Raw genomic sequence first — 25,777 nt, 5'->3', positions numbered from 1 at the left:
TACCACAACCACCAGACAGACTACGTGGGCCAGCAGTAATCTACACAGAGGCTATTTTTCCAAGGAAGGTTCTGATCACAACAAATGAAAAGGATAAAAGAAAAATTCTACCAGTGATTGCACTGGAGTTCATAGTTGTTTTGATAAGATTATAATATAGTCAGTTTTGAGCCAGTCAGGATCCCTAGCTTTCACTTTTCAGGCAATGTAATATACACCTGACCTAGCCAATGTGCAAAGGCATCACCCTCATTTTCCTACTACTCAATCGCAGGGGAAGGAAGATTTTTGGATGTCACAACAACCCTCAGCTTTGCATAAACAACTCAAATGACAACTGCTCTCATTTATCACCTAAGAGTTCCCCTGGAAACATGGGCTAGATTTGTTAACTATAATTACAGTCTTCTGCTGTCCTTAACTCTCCACAGCACTGCCTCCCAATAACCAATACAAAAACTTTTAAACCAAAATGATGGTTTTTATTGGGAATCAAAAATATGGCTACAATGACATAGTCTGACAAAAAAAAAAACCTGAGGGCAGGCAGGAGTGGGAAGGTTATAAAATAACGAGGAAGGAAGTAAAACTGTCTAGAGCCTCAGAAGCCAGGCTATTGTGGCCTCTTCCCAAGAGCCTGTCTGGAGCCTGAGATCTAACCCCTGGAGTCCATTTTGCCAGGGCCAAAGTCACCACTGTCTCTGCCATCCAGCCTCTTGGACGTCTCCATGGCCCCCACCATGGCCTTAGCAGCCATTCTGAGCACAGCTTCCTTTGCCACTGCAATGACTGTCTCCATAGTTACCCCATATAAGAACCTCCTGGTCCCTCCCTGGGCCATCTGCTTTAGGGCCTTACAGTTTCAGTCACTCCTCCAAGAGAAGTTTATGTTCTCAAAGGTAGGATTAGGACACTACTGCTTGCTGCTGTTCTCCACTGCCACCACCTCACCTGGGGAATCTTTCCTGGCCATCACAATCACCAACACTACCTCCAATGCCTCCCTGGCTCATGGGTCCTCCTTGCCCTTGGCCTCCATGACCACTGTCCCTACTCTTATTGGAGTCTGCTTATGGAGTAGCATAAGAGACCTAGATAGAAACAGAGTCGAGAGGTTATCCTGGAGGTTATTCTTAAGCATTAAGTAGATATCACCCTGTTGTTCAAGATGTAGAGGAGAGGCTGGAGGGAACTGCCTGAAAATGTAGTGCTGTGTTCCAGTAGCCATGTTTCTTGATGATGATTGAACAATGATATAGCTTTCACAATGAGACTCTGTGAATGTGAAAACCTTGTGTCTGCTGCTCCTTTTAGCTACTATATCAACAGAAGAGTAGAGCATACGGAATAAAAATAAATAATAGGGGGAACAAATGTTAAAACAAATTTAGTTTGAAATGCTAGTGGTAAAGGAAAGCGAGGGGTAAGAGGTGTGGTATGCATAGTCTTTTTTTTCTCTATTATCATTTTATTTCTTTTTCTGTTGTCTTTTTATTTCTTTTTCTAGATCGATGCAAATGTTCTAAGAAATGATGAATATGCAACTATGTGATGATATTAAGAATTACTGATTGTATATGTAGAATGGAATGATATCTTAATGTTTTGTTTGTTAATTTTTTTTAATAAAAAGTTATTAAAAAAAAAAAAAAAAGAGACCTGGATAGAATTCCCAGAGAATTCTTTACCATCAAACCAGTTAACAGAGGCTTTCATAGGTAGGTCATCAAATGAGACTGCTGCCACTCTCTTCAGCTTGCCTGCTTCCCTGTGTACAGATTAATCACAGGCCACCTTATTTTCTTATCGGTCTTAATAATATCTATCTGCTTGAAGCAATCAGCCGTGGACTCAATTGTAACACTTTCACCCAAGCCTCACACAAAGTTGGTGCTGTCTAAATTATCATGACATGACCCTTGGTCCTGAGGGCCAGCAAATTTATTGAAGCCACCCATGGTCACTTCTACCAATGCCACCTCTGCCTCCACAGCCATCTCCATTTCCCCTGGGTTCACAGCCAATACTGCTATGGCTGTAACACCACCAGTGCCCTACTTGCAACTCCACGGCCCTGCTGGCCACCACTACTCTGGTCCTGACTGCCACAACTACCGCCACCCCCTCCACCACCACCACCACCACTCACAGATGACTGATCTTGGCTGTAGTTACCTCCAAACAACCCCTCTGACTCCCCCACTGTACTGCTGTACTGGTTCTTGCTCTCCAAAGCTCCGAAGGGGATTAAAGGAGTTTTGCTGCTGTCCACCATAGCCACACTTTTGGAAACTGCCCCTACTCTAGGGCTGTCCATAATTGTTGCTCTGAACACTGCTACCATAACTTCCCGCTGTGTTACTGGAGACCTGGGTTCTGGTCAAAGCCAGGGTAGGAGGACTGCTGCCTGTAAGATGATTGGGAATTCTGGCTACTGCCATAGCCACCAACTGAGCCATACCCCTGGGGAGCTGACTGGGTGCAAATAAACTGTGTTCAGAGTCAGCCCATGAGATCCTTAGTTGCTATGGCCATAGCCTGAAGTGTCTGCTGACTGGCTGCAACCACTTTAACTCTGTTCTTCTGATTACTTTGCTGGGAGTAGCCCTGCCCAAGCTGGGCATGACTTTGGGTTGCCTGATGGGTATAGCTGTTTGAGGCTGTGTTCACATATGTGTTCACATATGCAAGCAACAAGCTTCCAACACTACAGAGTACCAACACCTCGAGGACTTAACCACTTAAAATTTACTTTCAAAAATGTGCAACCATTATTGAGAAAACTCAATGATGTCTACAAAAGACATAACGTTTCCTATTTTAGGCTCTAGCATTCCTGTAGTAGTGAAAGTAAAAGAGAAAAATGAAATCAGATTCTACAGCAGACCAAAGCACAGGAAGAAAGAAAAGGTGATATGCAAAGGAGACAAGTCCAAGAGAGTTGGGAGACCGAATTCAGATATCCAGTAAAAGGGAAGACAATCTAGTCATGATTAGGAGACAGAATTTACAAGTGTTGACAAAAAGCCATTCAGGTCTCATGCCTAAGTCATTTATCATATTTAACACAATGTACAGCTCACTCTTCCTTGTGGTAGCATCTTAGATCTTTCAAAATATGTACTACTTTTAATTACAGCAACCCAAAGCTTGTTTGCTGCCCTCACTAGACCTGAAGCTCATCTAGTGCAAGGATCAAGTCTATTCATTTTAACAACACCAAGCAAAGAAAACAGTAGGCACTCACTAAGTATTGAATTAATTTTCTATAAAAACAACTTGTGAAGTTCTGAAAAGGAGGATGCTGAAAAGATATAGCCAAATCAACTTAACTTCCCCATAACAGAAGTGAGTGTGAAATGTAAATAAAAGTTCTGTTCTGAGAGGACTTCAGTTCTGGCCAAGATGAAGTAACAAGGATCAGATTTACTCTCCTGCCTGAAGAAACAAACAAAAATAAACAGTTTTCAAGACACTGGACATCAGGCAGACATTCAATTTTCTCTGAGAGACAGGAAATGAACAAGGAGGGCCCTACAGTTGTCCCAGCTTACTGCCTAGAAAGAATTTCCAAGACACAGTGCAGAAAAGGGGAACCTAGGCAGAGCCCAGAGGTCAACCTAAGTGGAAGAGAAAAAGCTGGTAGTCTGGGATATTAAACGATACATTCTTTTTTTTTAAATTTTTTATTAATAAAACCAATCAACACACATACACAAACATTCTTAATGCATGAACATTTCATACTTGGTGTGCAATCAATGGCTCAAAATAGCATCACATAGTTGTACATTCATCACCATGATCATTTCTCAGAACACTGATATCACTCCCAAAAAAGAAATAAAAAGAAAAAAGAGAAAGCTCATACATATCATACCCCTTACCCTCCTCATTGACCACTAGTATTTCCCTCTATCCAATTTATTTTAACATGAAACAAGACACTTTTAAACAATCAATGGATTAAAGAAAAATAACAAGGGAAATCAGGAAGTATCTTTTTTAAAATTTATTTATTAATTAAAAAATAAAGAAATAAAATAAAACAACATACATAATCAGTAATTCACAATATCGTCACTTAGTTGCATATTCATCATTTCTTAGAACACTTGCATTAATTCAGAAAAAGAAATAAAAAGACAATAGAAAAAAGAAATAAAATGAACACAGGAAAGAAAAAAAAAAAGATTATACCTACCATACCCCTTACCCTCGCTTTCATTGATCACTAGCATTTCAAACTAAATTTATTTTAGCATTTGTTCCCCCTATTATTTATTTTTATTCCATATGCTCTACTCCTTTGTTAACAAGGTAGATAAAAGGAGCATCAGATACAAGGTTTTCACAATCACACAGTCACATTGTGACAGCTGTATCATTATTCAATCATCCTCAAGAAACATGGCTACTGGAACACAGCTCTACATTTTCAGGCATCAGGAAGTATCTTAAAATGAACAAAAACAAAACACAACATATCAAAACATATGGGATGTAGTGAAGGGAGTGCTCAGAGGGAAATTTATAGTCTGTATGTCTACTTAAAAAAAAAAAGAATTACCACAAATCAATAACCTAGCTTCATACCTAAAGAAACTAGAACAAGAACAAACTAAACCCAAAGTTAGTAGAAGGAAGGAAATAGTAATGATTAGAACAGAGATAAATGAAACAGCAAACAGAAAAACAAAAAACTTAACAAAACTAAAAGTTGTTCTTTTCAAAAGATCAATAAAATCAATAAACCTTTAGCCAGACAAATAAAAAGAGAGAGAGGACACAAATAACTAAAATAGGAATGAAAGTGGGGACAATGCTACCTAACTCACAGAAATAAAAAGCTGTATGCCAGCAACTTAGAAAACTTAGATGAAATGGACAAATTTCTAAAAACATTTAAACTACCAAATCTGACATAAGAAGAAATAGAAACTCTCAGCAGACCTATAACAGGTAAAGAGATGGAATCAGCAATCAAAAACCTCCTGAGAAAAGTCCAGGACCAGGTGGTTTCACTGCTGAATTCTATCACACATTTAAAGAGGATTCCATTACTCCCTAACTCTTTCTATGAGGCAAGCATTACCCTGATATCAAAGTCAGATAAAGACAGCACAAAAAACAGAAAAAAAATTACAGACCAATATCCTTTATGAATATAGATGCAGAAGTCCTCAAAAAAAAAAAATTTACTGGCAAACTAAATCTAACAGTATATTAAAAGGGCTATACACCATGATGAAGTGAGATTTATTCCAGGAATGCAAAGATAGTTTGACATAAAAAAAATCAATCCATATGTATAGAATGAAGGAAAAACCTACACGATCATCTTGTTTGATGAAGAAAAAGCATATGACAAAAATCTAACCTCTTTCATGATAAAAACACCTGGAAAATTAGGAATAGAAGGGGACTTTCTTAACATGATAAAGGTCATTTATGAAAAACCCAAAGCTAACAAGATTCTCAATATTGAAAGACTGAAAGCCTTCCCCACCCCTAAGATCAGGAACAAAAAAAGGATGCCTGCTGTCACCACTATATTCATCATTTGTACTAGAAGTTCTAGTCCTAGAGCAATCAGGCAAGAGAAAGAAATAAAACTCATCCAACAAGAAAGGAAGAAGTAAAATCATCCTTATTTGTAGAAGACATGATACTAAATAAAGAAAATCCCACATAACCCAAAAGAAAGCTATTAGAACTAATAAATGAATTCAGCAAAATTGAAGGATAAAAGATAAACACACAGAAGTCAGCTGAGTTTCTATATACCAGTAATGAACAATCTGAAAGAGAAATCAAGAAAACAATTCTATTTATAATAGTATCTAAAGGAATAAAATGCCTAGGAATAAATTTAACTAAAGAGGTAAAAGACTTGTACAATGAAAACTACAAAATAATGCTGAAAGAAATGAAAGAAGATCTAAATAAATAGAAAGACCCCCCAGGTTCACAGATCAAAGACTTAATATTGTTAAGATGTCAATATTGCCTAAAGTCATCTAGAAATTCAACCCAATCCCTATCAAAATGTTAGTAGCCTTTTTTTGCAGAAATGGAAAAGCTGACCCCCTAATTTATATGAAAGTGAAAGGGGCCCTGGACAGCCAAAACAAGCTTGAAAAAGAAGAACAAAGTTGGAGGACACACATTTTCTGGCCCACATACTACAAAGCTACAATAATTAAAAGATGTGATACCAGCATAAGGCTAGACATACAGACCAACGGAAAAGAACTGAGAGTCCAGAGTTAAATTCACATGTCATTGGCCAGTTGATTTTAGACAAAGGTGCCAAGACCATTCAATGGGGAAAGAACAATTCCTTCAACAAGCACTGCTGGGAAAACTGGAAATTGTCAAAAGAATGAATGTGGACCCCCACCTACCTCTCACCATATACAAAAATTAATTCAAAATGGATAAATGCCCTAAATATAAGAGCTAATACTATAAAACTCTTACAAGAAAACATAGGGAAATAATCTTCAGGACCTTAAAGTAGGTAACAGATTTTTACATTTTACACCAAAAGCATAGACAACAAAAGAAAAAATATATATATAACGGACTTCATTAAAAGTAAAAACTTTTGTGAATCAAAGGATATTCACTTTCACAAGAAAGTGAAAAGACAAACTACAGAATGGGAAAAATACATGGAAACAATATATCTGACAAGGGTTTAAGATTTAGAATGTATAAAGAATTCCTACAATTCAACAACAAAAAGACAAACAACTCAATTAAAAAAAAATAGGCCAAGGAGCTGAACAGACATCTCCCCAAATAAAATATTCAAAGGCACAATAAGTACATGAAAAGATGTCCAACATTAATAGCCATTAAAGAAATGCAAATTAAAACTACAATGAGATACCACTGCACATTCAGTAAGATGGCTATTAGTTAAAAAAAAAACTGAAAACAAGTTTTGGCAAGGATGTAGAGAAACAGGAACCCTCATACATTGTTGGTGGGAACGTAAACTGGTTTAGCCACTGTGGAAAACAGCTTGACAGTTCCTCAGACAGTTAAACATAGAATTACTACATGAACTGACAATCCCACTTTTAGGTATAAACCCAAAACAATTGAAAACAGGGTTCAGACTGATATTTGTTCACCAATGTTGACTGCAATAGCCAAAAGGTGGAAGCAACCCAAGTGTCATTAACTGACGAATGGATAAACAAATGCGGTATATCGATGGAATGTTGTTCATCTGTAAAAAGAAGTAACATGCTGTTATATACTCCAACATGAATGAACCTTTAAGACATCATGTTGAATGAAATAAGTCAGACATAAAAGGACAAATACTGTATGATTTCTTTTATATTAAACAATTAGAATAAGCAAATTCATAGAGACAGAAAACAGAACAGTGGTCACCAGGGTTAGGGGAAGATGAAACTAGTCTTGAAATACATAGGGGTGAAAGTTACATAGTATTGTCAATGTGCTTAATGTCAAAGAACTGTCTGCTTAGAATGGTTAAAATGATTCTTGTTATGTATATTTTACCACACTTAAACATTAAATAAATAAACAAATAAGAATGTAAAGATCAGTGTACACTCAAATTAGTGTTTAAATTTAAGGAAAACAGAGAAAAAGAAACGTTTGCCAAGACCCCTAAGGAACAAAAGAACGACCCAAAGAAAGCTGAGATGAGGCCACAGGGTCACTTACTGAGAGAGCAATGGTTTTCAGTGGCATACAGAGCTGACATAATCAGCCAATAAGTTATGGTTCAATTGTTCTCATAAGGCAAAGTAGGATGAATAAAAGAAATATGAGCAGAGAAAAAAGCTTTGTGACTAGAAAGAAAGGAAAGGAAGAATAATCCTTTAGGAAGAGAAAAAGCCAAGCCTACAAAATATTACTAATGAATATCCTACAATACTAAAATAATAAACTATATTAAATCATTTAGGAGTAGGGGAGTCTAGCCAACAGAAAGTAGAAATGAATGTCTATCTTAAGTACTGTAATAAAAAAAATGTTATATGTTAGTTGTTTACATGACAATTGAAATGCAAGGTGCAGCTAGCGGAAGCATGTTTTATTTCCGGTAAACAATAGTTGTGTTGTTCTAAAGTAATGAGCCTAAGAGGTACAAAGAGAACATAATCTGGCCACCACACAGTAAATAATTGGCCAAATGTACCTAAAACACAGAAAAATTAAGGGAAACCATGTAAATATGCTGCTTGTGTGATTTAACAATCCAAAAGTCAGTTTCCAGAGAGGAGCCATAGAGCAAACATAGAAACTTAGACTACCTAGTCTCTAAAGCAGGAAGTTCAGAAACCAAGAAGTTTAAGACGAGTTGTGGAAAATGTCCACTTGATTCTATCAGCAGAAGGTGAGCATAAAATTACTGCTGCTCCTAGAGAGATTAATTCCCTAGTATACAGTGCTCTTCTACACAGGAGGCAACCACTGCCTTTAAACTCCAATACAGATGCTGAAACTGCTTTAATACAGGAACAGCCAAGAGCTAGGGCTTACTCTCAACTCAAACTCACATTTTGCCAAGTTAGCCTATTTGCTATTTCCCAAAAGAGACACATTGTCTCACCTGCGGGACATGTGCTATGAGGGATATTCTGTGTAACCAGCTTCTTCTCCAACAGGAAGAAAATATATGAAAAAGCTTCTGGCATGGCAGAGGAGTTGCTGTGAATTCAAGATCTTATACCTTATCCCAATTTCTTACCTGAACCCTGATCTTTTCTCAGAAACACATATGTTTCCTAATTCCCCATCTGTTTTCTGATTTCCAGGAAGTTCTGGGGGGCACAGAACCCTTCAAAGTCAATGACTTTATTTATCTCCATGTTACAGATGAGAAAGCTATGGTTCAACAAGTTTGTTTGCCAAGGTCAATTAACTCCTAACCCATACTGAAAAGCCTGTGCACTTTCCTGTATGTGCCATGCTTCCACTCTCCGGCATACCCTTAATGCCTGCCCCTTAATTTATGGGCAGCTTGCTTGGCTTCCTGTGCTGTCTCGGTGACCTGCTCATGCCCACTGTCCTGCACAACTTAGCACTCCAAGTGCACAAAGCTGCAGAAGCCTGGCTCAGACCCAAAGATTGAAAGATCTTCACTGTATTCCCAAGACAACTCCTACACTTACCAAATACTCTAAAGGTTCCTGTGTCCCTAAGAGATAGGAGTACAAAGACTCACGTGCCTGCTTAAGAAGTATGAAAAGGAATCATTCTTACAACCAGCCTGACTCAAATAACTTGGCAGATACTAGCTCCCAGAAGCTAGAAGAGACTAAACATTTATTTCACCAAGGGCCTAAAATGGTGTAATAAACACTTCAAGTACTTCTATTCTGGAAAATAAGACAAAGATGTAAAACAAAGAATCTAAAATTATATATAAATATAAGGTATATATATTATTAAAACTGGTTACTGGCATAGGAATAGACAAGACAGATCAATAGAACAAAACAGGAATAGACTGAGGTTTCTTTTAGTTTATGATAAAGCTACGAATAGAAGTTAGTATTAAAAGATGGTTTATTTAATAAAGATTATGCAACAACTGCCTATTTGGAAAAAATAAAAGGCTGGATTCCTAACTCCTTTCTTACCCCTATTTCCAAATAAATTCCAGATAAAGCAAAGATTTAAATGTGAAAAAAAGTTAAAACATAAAAAAGACTAGAATATTTTTATAATCTTAGAAGAAGACTTTTATAAAGAATGATACAAAAACAAGAATCCATAATATAAAGTAAGAATTATTTTGACTATACATAAAAATTTAAATGGAAAAGCACCAAAGAGAAAGTTGAAACAGAAAAATTATTTGCAGTATGACAAAGGGTTAACATAGAAAGGGTCTTCAAATCAGGAAAAATAAGGCAAAGACCTCAAAAGGAAAACACGCAAAGGACATGAAAAGCACTCTGTAAAAGGACATAGAAATGGCCAAAAAACATACGAAAAGCTGTTCAACCTCATTAAAATCAAAGAAAAATAATGTAACGACTTTTTTCATCTTGTAGACTGGCAAAGATTAAAAGGCTTGACAAAACGCATCCAGAGAAGTTGTGAAGACCAGAGCACTTTCGTCTACTCTCAGTGGGAATATAAACTGCTTTAACTTTTCTGGAGAGCTATCTGGTGATACGAATCAGAACTGAAAATGCCTATGCCATGTGACCTAGCAACCCTACTCTTAGGCATTTATCATAAGATGACAGCTACATACCTTTATAAAAGATGTTATATACTTTGATGTCCATTGAGCTAGTGTCTATTAGGCATTTCCCACATGCCCTCCATCGTGCTAATAATTTTACACACATAATCATAATCATTTAATCCACATAACTACCCCATGAGATATTAGTATACCTGGATCTTACAGGTGAAGAATAGTTATCCTAACATCCTAATGCAATATCATAAAGATAAACTATCTACTCAGAGCTTCATATAACCTTTTGTTTATCACCTATCCAACAGTGATTTCTAGGGCCCCAGGTGACACGGCCAGCCCCATAGGGAAGCTCTAGACAACAGGGAGTAACTGTTGCCAACTGACTGTCAAATAGTTTTTCAGGAACTCATTATGTTTGAAAGTAGGGGACACCTGTACTGTCTCCTCTAAAATACACTCGTCATGATGGCTGATGATGCAAGACTCATCCACCCATTCATCACCTACCACCTTAAAGCAGGAGGTCCACATGTTTTGGAGACCATGAACTAACACAAATGTCCATTTTCTGGTCACATGCACAATCCCTAGTTGTGTCCAGGAATGAAGAAAGGCCACAAAACACCACCATTCCTCATGGAAATAACTTTGTCTTCACATCTAATTAAACTAGAAGTAATTAAATTACTGTCACTATAGCTTAAGAACATGAAATTGGTCCCGAGAGTCCCTGCTGCTTGGAAAAAACTCAGTAATGCGAAACTTCATCCTATCTTTAGTTACATGCCCGATCCAAAGTAAAATACTGAGAGAAGTAACACTGGCACAACTGACCATGGGTCAATTTTCACATGGCATGCCCCGGTTTTAAAGGCCACTTGCACATGGCCTGAACATCACACCATCAGGGACAGCCTCTCTGACAAGCAAAGAAGGAAGTGAACCAAATAAGGGCATTCTTCAAACATATTCCTACATTCAACAAATATGTCTTCATCCCTACCATAAGCTGGATCCTACTTGGGCACTAGGGAAACAGTGATGATGATACATGCTCTGTGCTATGGGGCTTAGCCTCTAAAAACAAACTTCTTACAGAAGTCTCAAAAGTAATGCTAAACACACTAGACATGTAATCGAAAAAAGACAGCCCGGCACAGTGAAAATGTAACTAAAAAAGGACACTAAGCTTAGTCCAAATGGTTGGGAAAGTAGGCACAAAACATTTTCCCTCTTGGGAACCTATCACCTCAGGAGTAAAACTGAACTATGATTCTTCACTCAGAGATAATGAGAATCAGATGAAATAAGAAACAAAGGTAAGTACTAACTAGTACTCCCATAAAAACTGGGAATTTAGGATTAGGCTTCCAAACCCCGAATACGGAACATCGGGGAGGGCACAGTGTTGCTCAAGAGCAAGCTGGGGCATAACTGGGCTGTGCTCTTGCAGGCAGGGAGAAAATCTGTACAGAATACAGTTCTTTTAAATAAGGTGCTGCTGGGATCATAAACCTGAGCCAAAAATAAGATCACACATGTTCCAGTTCTCATGGAGACTATTCTTAGAAATAAAAAAGCTAAACATAAAATACTGTATAAGTTTTCAAATCTATTCAATTATTCAGAGTTTTCTGAGAGGCAGAATGATACAGAGAAGACTGGGCTAAGAATGAGTCGGCCTGAATTTTATCTCCAGCTCTGCCTAAGGTTGTGTCAACTTGGGCAATGCAACCTAGCTTCACCACCAATGTAAGGGGGCTGCAGCAACATTGCCAGGCTCTCCAAGCTTTAAAATTATCTGACTCATCAATAATTTAATCCTCAGTTTGCTTTCCGACTGCTATATATTGGTTAAAAAAAAAAAAAAAAAGAAGGCTTCCTGCTCCACAATATTCCGGTGTTCAAGGAAAGGGCAATATCTCTACAGCCCTTGAGGGAATTAATATCAAACTACATTATAATCCTGTGAATCATGGTATAGCATAATTTAATCTCTTCCTAATGATCCAGGGTCATACTGCTGAATAAAGAAAGCAGAGAGTTATTTTAGAACAATTCCCACTAAAAAGAAAAAAAAAAACTTTTGGCACTCAAAAGAGCAAACTTTCGGTTTTGAAAATTTCACTTACGTGAAACAATTCCCTAATTCTGCCCAATAAATTAGCTGAATTTCAAAATTTTTACATCTTAGTTCCATTTCAAAGAAAAGAATGTGACAAAGAGATATGCTCCAGTTGTTAGTTAAATTATAACAGGACCATAAAGGCTCTCAGTCTCACCAGCAGCTCGGGAACTAACCCCCTCAGGCCCTCTGCTACAACCACGCTGGCCTTCTTCCAGATCTTTGAGCACAGCAAGCTCTTTCTAGTCCCAGGGCCTTTGAACATGCTGTTCTCTCTGCCTAGGACACTCCTCCTGGCAAAACTTTACTCATCTTTAGTAGCAAAACTCTACTCATCAGTTGAAATAACTTCTCAGCAAGGCCTTCCTAATGCCCATCTCTAAAACAACTATTATTCTCCTGTGGTTACTTTTTTTTCTTCTTGGAACTTGCCGAATTTATAATTACATAGTTGTGTAATGTCTGTTTTCTCTATTGGTTCGTAAGCTCCCCAAAGGCAGGGGTCACGTCTGCTTTGTTCCACACCTGTTCCCAGGATTCAGTACAGTGCCTAACACATGAACGGTGCTCAAGAAGCAACTGGTGAATTAACAAATAAAGACAATTTAATTTTTACTGAGCACTCATTATATATGTCACTTTACAGATGAAGGAGCAGGCTCAGAGAGGTTGAATAATTTGCTCAAAGCCACACAGGTGGTAAGTGGCAGAGCAAGGATTCAGACTCATGTCTGATTCCAGATTACATAACATAGTATTTAATGACTATTCTTTCTCCAGCACTGTATGAAGCAAGAGTGGTTCAAGGCTTGGTTCCTACCTTTAAGAATTTATAATTTATAATCTGAGGAATAAAACTTATACAAATGAAACTGAATACAAGTTAGAATACTGCAAGTGCTGTGTTTCATAGCACGGTTAAATGTTACAGGATAGAAGAGAAAAAATGACGAAGCTTCAAGGGCATTCAGACAGGCAGAATACCGTGAGAACAAACACAGAGACACTCCAGAAAATATGGCAAGATTAAGGGACTGGTAAGAAGGTCACTTTAACTAGTACAAGGGATAGCAAAAGCCAGGAAATGCTGAAATATTACACTAAAAAGATAAGCACATAATAAAAAATAACTCCATCAGTACTCTGGTCTGCTATCCTTCCAAGCAAAGTTCATGAGAAATACCTATCAAATCTCTTGTTACAATTTCTTAAAACTTTACAGGGGACAGCAGAGCACAAGCTAATAGTGGCTGTTCAGTTGATGAGTGGGGATGAAATAGGCAAGGTACTATTTCAGAGCTGTTGATTTAAAACCATGGTTTCTAACTCTAATAAACTGAAGCTGAATGAAGGAGTAGACAAATAGTTATTAATTTATAAATAATGTTATTTTTATAATTGGATGTTGTTTAATACTATAAGTAAATAACAGTATCTATTTAGAACTATTATAAGTAGATGACCACGTATCAGATGATGTTGATTATTATCTTCTCCTCCACTTCCGAAGTTTCAAGAAAGACACTTTGGATAAGCAGTCTGTTCCTCACAACTCCCCTCACTATTTTTTTAAAATTCTGAGTCCATGGACATACGTAGTACATATTTCTTATTCCAGATATAGTTTCTGCAAATACTCATGAAAATTCTATAGGAATATTACATCTATGAAAAAATAATGTTAAGCACATACACAAATATTTGGGCATCTAATTGGTAATGCAGCCGAAGCTTTGTGGAGATAACCAATATAAGAAACCCTAAATTAAGGATGAATACATGCTAAATCTCCTGGTCTCTCATTTAATTCTCATGGTAACCCTAGGAGGTAGTATTATTATTATTTCTATTTTATAGCTGAAAAGACTGAGGTCAGAGACATTAATTTGTCCACAGTCATCACTGAAGTTTGTATCTAAGTTTGTCTGACACCTGAAATTACATTCTCCCTTAAGCACTGCCAAACACATACAGAAACTATCAACCATACTAACAAGTTGAAAAATTGATGCAATCATGAAGGTTAAATAAAGAACACATATGCTTCTTACATTTCTGCCAATCTTGACTCACTCTCATTCTTGCCACCCCCACGCAAGCCTGTCACCCAGCCCTGCCAAGTGAAAAAACCAAATACATTCATGCCTCATCTGTCTCCTTTTATGCTCATGTGCCTCTGGAGCTGGTTCAAGGGTTGTATTTATTAGGATCATTTGGCTTACAAGTGGGTCCTGGAGGACCCAGATGGATGCTATGACAGACCAACAGGTATAATTAATTAATTTGTATAATTAAGAAATTATACAAATCATATAAATATAGTGCTTCAAGATCTTTGAAACTTTCCCATTGTATGTTCAGAGCCTCATGATAATGCTCCATTTTCTAGGATGGGGAACTGAGGCTCAGAAGGACTGCTCTGTCTACTTGTGACCTTGGCTGGTAGAATATATTTCACAACTATATGACCAATCCCTAAAGACAAATGCGCTGATTTAACACATCTCAGTGGTTCTTCCAAATGCAGCATCAACTTGAGACATGCGCGTCTCTCTATCTCACTCTCACTGTCTCACCCCTAGTTCTCGATCAGTACAGGAGTTATTTAACCTTGTCAAAGTAAGGAATCTGACCAGCTGATCAGCCTAACAATCTATAATTTAAAGTGTTAAGCACATTATTGGCAAGAGTTTAACCTTCTCCTTGTTCATAAATGTTCAGAAGAGAAATCTGCTTATGGGCATCACTATTAGATAGCTCATAGCTCCTGGGTTTCTCATGCCTTGGCTCACATTCTTTAGTAAGGTCCAGGAGTCAACAAGTGATCCTTGGAAACTTGAGAGCTTCAAGTACCATAAAAGACGGACTACCCTGCTCTCTATCCTGCTCTCCCATTCCATATACACCTCCAAGCCCACAGCAACGGACACCTCTGAAAGAGCAACTCTTTTCAGCTCTCCATCTTCACCTCTGGTTTTTCCAGCTCTAGCCTGATATTAAAATATTTTCAACAGTACGTTCTTATGCCAAACTCCTCACTCACTCCTGTCTTTCTATTTCTCCAAAGAGCTATCTTTTTTGACTTCTCTGTATGTTTTCTTGGAAACTTTAGTAATGTTCCTCAAGAACTACTTTTCCCCAACATAAATGTTCCATTTGCCATTCCCTGATATATCTTGGATTTTCCTCCCTTCATGGATTTCTACCTCCATACAGACCCATCTGTAAAGGCTCCACCTTACAGATCTCTCTAAGAATCACCTCCATCTTGATTCTCTCTCCATCTCTCCCAGACCACTGAACTATAGTGCTCATGCCTTCTTCCAAACTCCCAGCTAGATGTCTTTGTACACCCAAATCTTAAGACGGCACCAATGCCAATACCTTTAATGTTTAACTTTGCTTGTGCACAGTTCTGGACTCCATGAGATTCAAGCTTCTTGAGGGCAAGGAAGAGTGCAGCACTTATTACACAGCAGATGGCTTAATAAGTGTTTTAATGATGACAATGACATAATATTTTACATTTAACAAAGCCTCTTGATAAAACTTCTCATAATGACTCTCCAAAGAATCCTAAAAGCTGTCTCTAGTAAAAATACAAAACAAACAATAAAAAGCAGAACCAAAAAGGTCAGAGAAGACAAGTGTCAAATAATTTGTTCATGATCACACAGCTATGAAGCAGCAGACCCAGGACTCAAACTGAGAATTGAAATCTCTTTTAAATTTTGCAATTTATCTGTGTTTTGAATTCTGTATTATGACAAGTAATAGGTACTAAATAGACATTTGAATTGTTCTACCTTGTCTGGGAAATATTAAACTTAATTAAAATTTCCCTTCCCAGGTCAGCCGGGATGGGTCATCCTTCAGGATGATCTCACTATTGAACAAGACTTGCAGTCTGGCTCAGGTACAACATAAGAACTGGGTTTTTTAGAAGAGACAGGAAGAAAAGAATAAAATTTTCAACAAAAGCAAACATAAGAGAGAGAGAATATCCATAAGTCCTAGAAAAAGCAAAGGCATAAATAATTTTCTTCTAATGAAAATGAAACAAGCCAAATAATCACACGTAAGTTTCTAACTAGCACAAGGCTGAGTATACTGGTGATAAGCCGACCATCTATTTTCAAACACACAGGAAGCCAAGACAAAAAAAGCCCCAGTTTTGGCATCATACTGCAGGGAAGGAAGAAAGAAATTTATTGCTAAATATATCTACAAGGTTTGCTTTTGGACTATCCAAGCTAGTAGCTTTTCTTGGTATTAGATTTTTCAGCCAACAAGGAATAATAAAGCATTGCTCCCAAGGAATAATAAAGCCTTGCTCCCCCAAATAAGAGAGTCAATGCCTTTCATAACTATATGAAAGGAATACTCCTGCTATCTTTGAGAACACTTATATTCACTGAAGTAAGCACTGGAGGTGGTAACAAATCACCCCCAGATGTGAAATCCTGGCTATGTTCAAGTTCATCTCTGAAGCAGAAGAGCCTCAATTTGCTTCTAAATTTGGACTCAACCTATGAACACTTGTGATCACAACTTCTGGCCTCCTATTCTTTCATAGGAATCACAGATTTTTTTTTTTTTAATGAGCATAAGATAGAATGGTATACAGTGTTTTTTTTTTAACTTTATTTTTTATGTATGATACATAACCACATACAAACACATTCTTATCATATGACTGTTCCATTCTTGTTATATAATCAATAACTCACACTATCATCACACAGTTGTATATTCATCATCATGGTCATTTCTTAGAACATCTGCATCAATTCAGAAAAAGCAATAAGAAGAAAACAGAAAAAAATTCATACATACCATACCCCTTACCCCCTTCCCTTCACCAATCACCAGCATTTCAATCTACTAAATTTATTTTAACATTTGTTCCCCCTATTCTTTATTTATTTTTAATCCATGTGTTTTACTTGTCCATTGATAAGGTAGACAAAAGGAGCATCAGACACAAGGCTCTCACAACCACGGCGTCACACTGCGACAGCCATATCATCATATAATTATCTTCAAGAAACATGGCCACCGGAGCATAGCTCCACATTTTCAGGCAGTTTCCTCCAGCCTCTCCGTTACACCTTAGCTAAATGGGTGATATCTATTTAATGCATAAGAATAACCTCCAGGATAACCTCTCAACTCTGTTCGGATTCTCTTAGCCATTGACACTTTATTTTGACTCATTCTGCTCTTGCCCCTTTTGGTCAAGAAGATTTTCTCAATCCCTTGATGCTGAGTCTCAGCTCATTCTAGGATTTCTGCCCCACGGTGCCAGGAAGGTCCACACTCCTGGGGGTCATGTCCCATGTAGACAGGGGGAGGGTGGTGAGTTTGCTTGCTGTGTCGGCCAAGAGAGAAAGGCCACATCTGAGCAACAGAAGAGATTCTCTTGGGGGTGACTCTTGGGCCTAATCTTAAGTAGGTTTAGCCTATCTTTTGCAGGATTAAGTTTCACATGAACAAACCCTAAGACTGGAGGCTTGGCCTATTGCTTTGGCTGTCCCCACTGCCTGTGAGAATACCAAGATGAATCACAGAATTTTTAAAGACATACAAAATCTAGTCCAAAATTTCTCATGTTGTAAATGAGGATGAGGGCCAAATACTGAAAGGCAAAACAGAAAATAAATTATATTCAGAGAAAACTCTCCCAGTAGAACACCAAAGTATGAATGTTAAAATTTTACTTTTACTATGGTTTCTTGAGACCTGGGGGTATAGGCGGAGAGGGAAAAACAGCCTCAATCTTAAGAAAAAATGGGTCTAGCATTCACCTAACAACCTTTATGGGAGTAGAGTGTCTGTCATAAAGATTCATTCAACCCAACTAGCTGAAAGCCACGTGTTACTAACCCAACTGTGAGGGTAGTCATTACGAAAACACCAAAAAGCTGCCTAGAACTGACTGAAATTGATCTGATTGTTCTTCAAACCTCATTAGTACCCAAATCCGCCTCCATATGGATCAGCAAGGCACACAGTGGGAAGATCAAATTCACCACACTTTAAAAAAGGGGGTAAAATATGCACTAGGACCATTAGTTACAAAAGGGACAGAAATAGAAATTTATAAATGCAATCTCTATTTCATGTTCTTTTGGGAGGTGATGCCTCAGAGCCCTCTTTAGAAAAATTACGTGTCAAATTCAGTGGTTTTGTCGGCTTTGACACTGGAGGTCCTATCCATTTAGGACCCCCTAGTCACATAAAACATCTGAACATCATTTCACCAGCCTCAAAACACAGCAATTTCTTGAGGAGTGGGGGTGGGGAGAAACAAGAGGAGGCACGGCTCTCCTGTTCTGATCACTGCACCTCAGTGCCAGGCACCGTTCCGGATGGCGACTGCACAAGAGTAACAGGCAAACCAGGGCAAGGGCAGCACTGCGGTCGCGGCAGTCACCCGCTGAGACCCCAAACCTGTGGACAGGGCTGACTGGGAACCAGCACAGCCCAGAAGCAACTGCTGATTGCTTTTGTAACCCTGACATGAAAGATCTGCTCAAAACAGCAGGATAGAGAGTCTATTGTTATTGTCATTTTCATGATTACCGTTGTAAAAAGAAAACAGCCTTTAGAAATTGGCCAGAACATAAGCCTTCTTCCAATTATTTCCACAAACAGACATGAGACTCATATAGACTTCTAATTAAAGATCACCATGCACGGAGCCAGATATTCGCGTCAACAGAGAACCCACTCAATTGTTACACTGCGTTCTCTTCAGGCTATTTGTCGTACCTGGCCAGCTCTCTACTTTCACCCCAACCAAACCTCAGATGAAGACTTACCCTTCCCAGAGATGAATTGTACTTCATCAAATCTGCTGACGCTTCTCACTGAAATCCCCAATGCAGACATCGTTTTAACACCCCTCGATGGGTTAAAGGTCTCACTAGTGTGCTGTATGGGAGAGAACTTTTCAGGAAGGTTCTGCGCACTCTGTTCAAACAGGACTAAGAAGGAGACCCTATAAAATTCACATACATACCTTGACCCCAAAACAAATGGAAGAAACAGGATACAAAAGTAGATTAAATAAACTAGAAGTCGGGGTGTGGGTGCTTGGCAAGGTGGTATGTAGTGAGGCTAAATACTAGAATAAATGAGAGTGCAGGAAGTTCTGAAGCAGTAAAGGTGCTGGCCCTCGGATTTCTGGGAATTACACAGATCTGACATCACCACGACAGGCAGGGGTAGCAGCTCCATGAAGCCTCTGAAGGGACACTGGGCCCTGCTGGCCTGCACTCAGGCCTGCCAGCACCACAGCAAACACACACGCATTCTTCTCGGAGCTGACACCCCAAACAACACAAGCCTCTCTCTGGGGCCTGTTTATTTAAGAAACCAAGCACACTGATGTTGGGGCAGAAGTTGGGAAGTAGTTAGTAACAGAAGAGAGAGGACAGAAAATGAACAACAGCTCCTGGCTTTATTAATCAGAAGTTTTAAAAGTTTTAAAGAAATCGCCAAATTGTCTGACACCGGGATGAGAGGTAAGGAGATTCTGTCGGCCACCACCATGATTCTGGCCAAGGCATTTCATCTGTTTCTTTAAAACAGTTTCATGCCCACCCTCAAAAGGGTGCTCGCAGGAGTGTTTTGCAGCAACCCAACTTAGCAACCAACATTAATAACATCTTCTAGGGTTGCTCAATTTCTCTTATGTACAAAGGTTATACATGTCATAGACACTCCAAACACTTGCAGGAAAGAATCAATTATAAGCATAGCATGTAAAGTTTTAGGTTTGAAAGGAAGTCTATTTATTAAGCCTCTGAAAAGGGCCTTTATAAATGATAAATAATAAAAATAACAGCTAACTACTTACTGAATACTGATTATGCTCGCTGTTCTAGTGCATTAATACAAACATTAACACACACACACTCAATCATTCTATGAATTAAGTACTCTTATTATCTCCATTTTATACATTAGAACTCAGAGAGAGTTAAATAACTTACCCAAGATAACACAGCTAATAAAACAGCAGAGCCAGGATTTGAATACAAACAGGCTGGCCCCAGAGCCAGGCCCGCTGTGAAATACTGCCTTTTCCTGATATATGTCAAGCCCTCAGAACAAAATTAGGGAGTGTAACTTTTGGTAAGGCCCAAGCAGCTATTTTCTTCCTTTGCTTTCTGGTCATCCCTTTTGTTTTCTGTTTTTAATAACAGTATATACATAAACATATACATATATATATACATACATACACATTTTTATGAGTTGTAGGTTTACAGAAAATCATGCAAAAAGTACAGAGAGCCCATATACGTCCCCTCCATAGTTTTCTCTATTATTAACATTTTTCATTAGTGTGGTACCTTTGTTATAAGTGATAAAAGAACACTATAATTAGACTATTAACTATAGCCCATAGTTTATATTAGGGTTCTCTTTGGGTTGGGCAGGTCTAAGGGATTTTCAAATTTTTTATTCTGAGAATATACAACCTAAAGTTTCCCTTTTTAACAGATTTCAAATATACAATTCAGTGTAACATTCACAATGTTATGCTACCATCACCCCCATCCATACCAAAACTTCACCACCACCCTAGTCAGAAACTCGGTACCAATTATGTATGAACTCCCTGTGCTGGTTTGAGTAGGGTGTGTAGCCTAGAAAAGCCATATCCTTTCAATCCTAAACCACACTGGTGGGGACAGACCTATAGTTTAGGGTGTGATCTTTTTGATTAAGTTGTTTCCATGGAGATGTGACTGACCCAATTAGGGGGTGGAACCTTTTGATTAGGTGGTTTCCATGGAGATGTATCACCTCCCATTTAAGGTGGGTCTTAACCTGCTTACTGGAGTCCTAAAGTAGGGAATTATTTTGGAAAAAACTCAGAGCAGACACAGAAACACTGGATAAGCAACAAGAAAATGCTCCCGGGGAAGCTGTTTGAAACCAGAAGCCAAAGGACCAGCAGACGCCAGCCACATGCCTTCCCAGCTGACAGAGGAGTTCCAGCAGGCCATCGCCTTTCCTGAATCAAGATATCTTTCTCTGGACGCTTTAGTTTGGACATTTTTATGGCCTTAGAGCTGTAAACTTGTAACTTAATAAATTCCCTTTTAAAAGCCAATCCATTTCATTGCATATCACATTTCCAGCAGTATTAACAAACTAAAACACTCCCCATTCCCCATCCCAGCTTCTAGTAGCCTGTGTCCTAGTTTCCAACTCTATGAATTAGCATATCCTAATTATTTCATATTAGCGAAATCACACAATTTTTGTCCCTTTCTGTCTGCCTTATTTTATTCAACATGATGTATTCAAGGTTCATCCATGTTGCCACATGTATCAGAACTTCACTCCTTTTTAAGCTGAATAATATTCCACTGTATGTATATACACATTTTATTTATCTCATTCATCAGTTGATGGACACTTGGGTTGATGCCACTATGAATATCTGTGTATAAATATCTGTTCAAGTCCCTGCTTTCAATTTCTTTTGGGTATGTACCTAGAAGCGAGATGGCAGGTAATGGTAATTCTATGTTTAACTTTCTGAGGAACCACCAAACTGTTTTCCACAGTGGCTGCACCATTTTACATTTCCACCAACAATGAATAAGTGTTCCTATTTCTCCACATCCTCTCCAATACCTGTAATTTTCCATTTTTAATAGTAGCCATTCCAGTGGGTGTGAAATGGTATCTCCTTGTGGTTTTGATTTACATGTCCCTAAGGGAATAGCCAATATTTTTACTCCTGCCTTCTTTCTCATAAAGTTGTTACAAATTTTTCATAGTAATATAAACAGAAGAGAAAATATTTATCTGTCCTTCCTCAAATCCTAAAAGACAGCATTTAATCATGATGACCTCTATATGAAAAATATATACTGTCCACAATAATTAAATCCAGTACATGTGAAATTTAAAATCAAGAGATTGGGGGTGGGGGGGTGGGGGGGTGGGGAACGATATGAAAGAAAACCTCCCAGAGAGAAATAAGGAGGCTAGAGAACAAACTGTTGGATTTCATGAGTGTAGAACCCTGAGTTAGTAGGGCACAGGTTTCCTAAAACAAAAAGACCAAAAGCACTATCATGCTTTAGTATTATTTTATTTTAAGAAGATTAATTAAATGCCAATATATTCTCACAAGCAAAATAAGTCACAACAACAGGTCTAGGAGATTTGCTAAAATGTGCTGGAGATTTTCATTCTCCAGTCTGAAATATCTCTGGGAGTAGGGGAGGACATCTACAGCACCCCCAGTATCTAGCAGAAATCTGGGTGTTTCGTGAGCATTCACATATATTGTTTATATAAAATTAATATGACTTGAAATGAACAGCATCAATTTACAAAAAATAAGAAAATCAAGAATCTTTGATTTTTCTTCAGAATTGAATTCTGTTGCCTTATAGAGAAAATGACACGTCCCTTCCCCAGCTGTACAAAAGTGTACAATATTTCTGATAAAAAGTTGGTCTGCCATGCTGATACTTTTCTTTCACACTTTTTATAAAAGGATCCCAAAATACAAGAGCTCTATATACAGTCTGTAAGACTTATTATGACTTACAAAAATAGAGAATGAAAAAGCAAAGCAGACAATTAGATAACAATTCTTGGTTCAGGAAACAGAATCTTTAACAGCTACTTTACCTAACCATTTTTAAGGTGAAGCCTACTAACAATGGCTCTACTTTTGATCAGATATCAACTAACAACAACAACAAAAAATGGGATTCCTGAAGAAGAGACCATACATGCTTAACCAATACAAAAATAGCTATTTTTAATTAGGTCACTGAAAAAAGAATGAAAAAAAAAATAGAAACTAGAAAAAATCATTGGAAACTAGCTAAATAAAATGAAAAAATTAGAGGGAGTCTCTTTACATAGTCTTCAATAAATGAATGGTTTCAGATCTGCTCTGGAGTAGATTTGGCCTAAGAGCCCCCTGAATCAGTTTTCTCAACTTTTTACTTTAAGAATCAATGTATTAGAAATGACATATCAATTCAAACCAACCACAGAAGACTGTGACTAAAGGAATAAATCCAGGAATAGCACCAGACCTAAAGGTGATCCATCCAGCAAGGGAAGAACCTGAAATGTGAAGTGAGAATGCAAAATCTAGCTGTCACAAAAACGGAAGTTGTCTTGGGATAATTTAAGCATCAGTGTTGTAAAGTCTTTCTCAACCCCCAGCTGTGAGAAAGAAATCTACACAATTTTTTTTTTCCTCATCAAAGAGGAAGACTTCTCAGTAAATCTTCCACCCCATCAGTAATCAACATGCACAAAACGGACCCACCCACCCTTCAGTGCTAACTTGGCTACCTTCTTCCAACTGCTTGGGCTGCATAAAGTTGAATTATTTCAGAATGTCTGTGCCTTGACCCAAGAGTGCCCTGGGTCCCCGATGTGAGAACTATGTCACGGATAACAAGTATGGCCCAGGAAGAGGGAGAAAGACAGTTCAAGGGTAAACTGAGGCTCGGCTGATGTGCAATGTGGACAAAGCAACACAAGGACAACACAGCAATTCTCTTTGAAAGAGGAAAAAGGACAATCATGATAAATAAAGTGGAGAAAACAGGCAAGACTATGAGGGAGAAAATACATTAAAATGAAAGTACATTATGCACATGTGGGTACATTATGCACATGTGGGTGGCAACAACTAAATCGTTAACTTGAGAAAAACATGAGGAAGACGCCCAAGTTGGACTGAAGCAAGGAGCCAGGACATCCCTAACAACCGGCCTTGTCAATCCAGTAGTGTACAAAGGTTGAGCTACTTGTCCCCACGGCCAGAGAAACTGCCACGATTTTGAAACTTCTGACTAGGAACTGACTCAAAGCAGAATCTCTGCGACGTCTATCTTACTGTTGGAAATACTGAGAAGGCTGGATATGGACATTTTGGCCTGAGTGGGATGTCCACGACAGAAAGCCAGGTTTGAAGAAGATCACATATGTACTGTCATCTCATTTCCGAACCTGCACCTTTCTCTAACTATTAAAACACACACACACGTACAAAAAGTGTCGTCCAGCAACTGCTCTTCGGGTTTCTGTCCCCCTGAAAGCAGTGATCCAGAGAGGGCACACCTTTACTTCCGAGCCCAACTTCTCCAAGCACTTCAGAGGTATCTGCTTTCTCCAGCTTCCTGGTAGACATTAGCGTTTTGGATCCTGATTGTTTACAGACGGAAAACAATGACGCTCAAGAGATTTTGACAACTTAAAAAAAAAAGAATGCCGTGAAAAGTCTAAGATTGCCTGTCCTGTGACGAAACACAGGCGTGCCGGCAGCGGGTCCGGGGGCCGCCCGAGCCCAACTCCAACGCCGCAGTTTCGGGGCCGCGGGCGGGGTGCACGGGCGGGGCCAGGCCCGCGAGCAGCCCGGGGTCTCCTTCTCCTCCGAGACGCGAAGCGCGCGAGGAAAAGAATGGGGGTCCCCGCCGTAGAGGCGGCCGCGAGGGGCCCCGGGGGCGGCACCTCGCAGTCCGGGCGGCGCCCACTCACCTGGTGCGTGTTGTTGGCCAGCCTGGCCACGAAGTCCCGGACCCGGCCGCAGTCCTCGTCCTCGCCTAGCACGCTGCGGCGCCAACGGCCGCCGCGGGGAAACGGGCCCCCGGCCGCGGCCGCGCGCAGCCCCCAGCTCACCCCGACGGGGCCGGACCAGCGCGGCAGCGGCGCAGCAGGCGGCGGCGGCGCGTCCAGCCGGTCCTGGCCGAGGGTCGCGGGCGACAACAGTTGGAGGAGGAGGAAGAGGAGGCTGAGGCCGTGGGGCCAGCGCAAGGGGCTGTCCGCAGCTCCCCGGGGCTGCTCCATCGCCGCCGAATGCCGACGCCGCCGACACCTGCCGCCCGGCGCGCCCGCCCACCCCCGCCGGCGCCGCGCCACACCCCCGAGCCCGAGCCTGGCGCTCCTTGGATACGCGCAGCCGGGCCTCTCCGCCCCCGTAGGCTGATCGCCTGTCCTTCTTCCCCGGTCCACTCCTTATTGGCCCGCGTCGCCGCTGGCTTAGGGGGTCCTGGATTCGGATGCCAGGATGCAGGACTGATTGGCTGGAACGTGGCAGAGACGGCTGAGGTCATCCCTCCCCCCGCCCCTCCCCCGCGCCCTCGCCCGGCGTCTCTGGGGCCGGGCTTCCAGAGTTCGCTTAGGGAGCGTTCCCCACCTTCCCGCGAAGCCCCCCGCTCTCCTTGGTATTTTTTCTGTTACCCTCAAGTTAAGGCTGGGTTAGTCCCCTCCCTTTCCCTAGAGACAGGGAATTTTAAGGGAATTTAATTCCCTTAAAATTCCTTCGGTTGCGGCAGCGCCTGGAAAATCTCAGGGAATTCCTGAGCTCGCTCAGCTGCAACAGGGGGCTTCGTCGTAAACTGGTGCTTCAGGTTTTTAACCCCCGCGCACTGGGG

The 25,777-nt window shown here is 39.7% G+C and overlaps 1 protein-coding gene and 1 pseudogene across 6 annotated transcripts in view; both read right to left on the bottom strand.

The window, feature by feature from the left end:
* SORT1 (sortilin 1) overlaps positions 1–25,240 on the bottom strand; it is a 77,144-nt gene extending 51,904 nt beyond the window's left edge. For 2 of the 6 annotated variants that reach the window (XM_077120006.1, XM_077120007.1), the window contains exon 1: positions 24,882–25,240. In XM_077120006.1, the coding sequence (XP_076976121.1) occupies positions 24,882–25,190 (309 nt within the window). In that variant the 5' untranslated portion in view covers positions 25,191–25,240. Of the gene's footprint in view, positions 1–24,393; positions 24,594–24,881 lie in introns of those variants that run through there. The other 4 variants (XM_077120009.1, XM_077120010.1, XM_077120011.1 and 1 more) reach the window with 3 other exon arrangements.
* Positions 1,654–3,183, bottom strand: LOC143650910 (RNA-binding protein FUS-like; annotated as a pseudogene).
* Positions 25,241–25,777: the final 537 nt, after the last annotated feature.

The sequence above is a fragment of the Tamandua tetradactyla genome, chromosome 11 (genome assembly GCF_023851605.1).
Source record: "Tamandua tetradactyla isolate mTamTet1 chromosome 11, mTamTet1.pri, whole genome shotgun sequence".
Lineage (NCBI taxonomy): Eukaryota > Metazoa > Chordata > Mammalia > Pilosa > Myrmecophagidae > Tamandua > Tamandua tetradactyla.
This window is presented reverse-complemented; position numbering and strand designations above follow the sequence as displayed.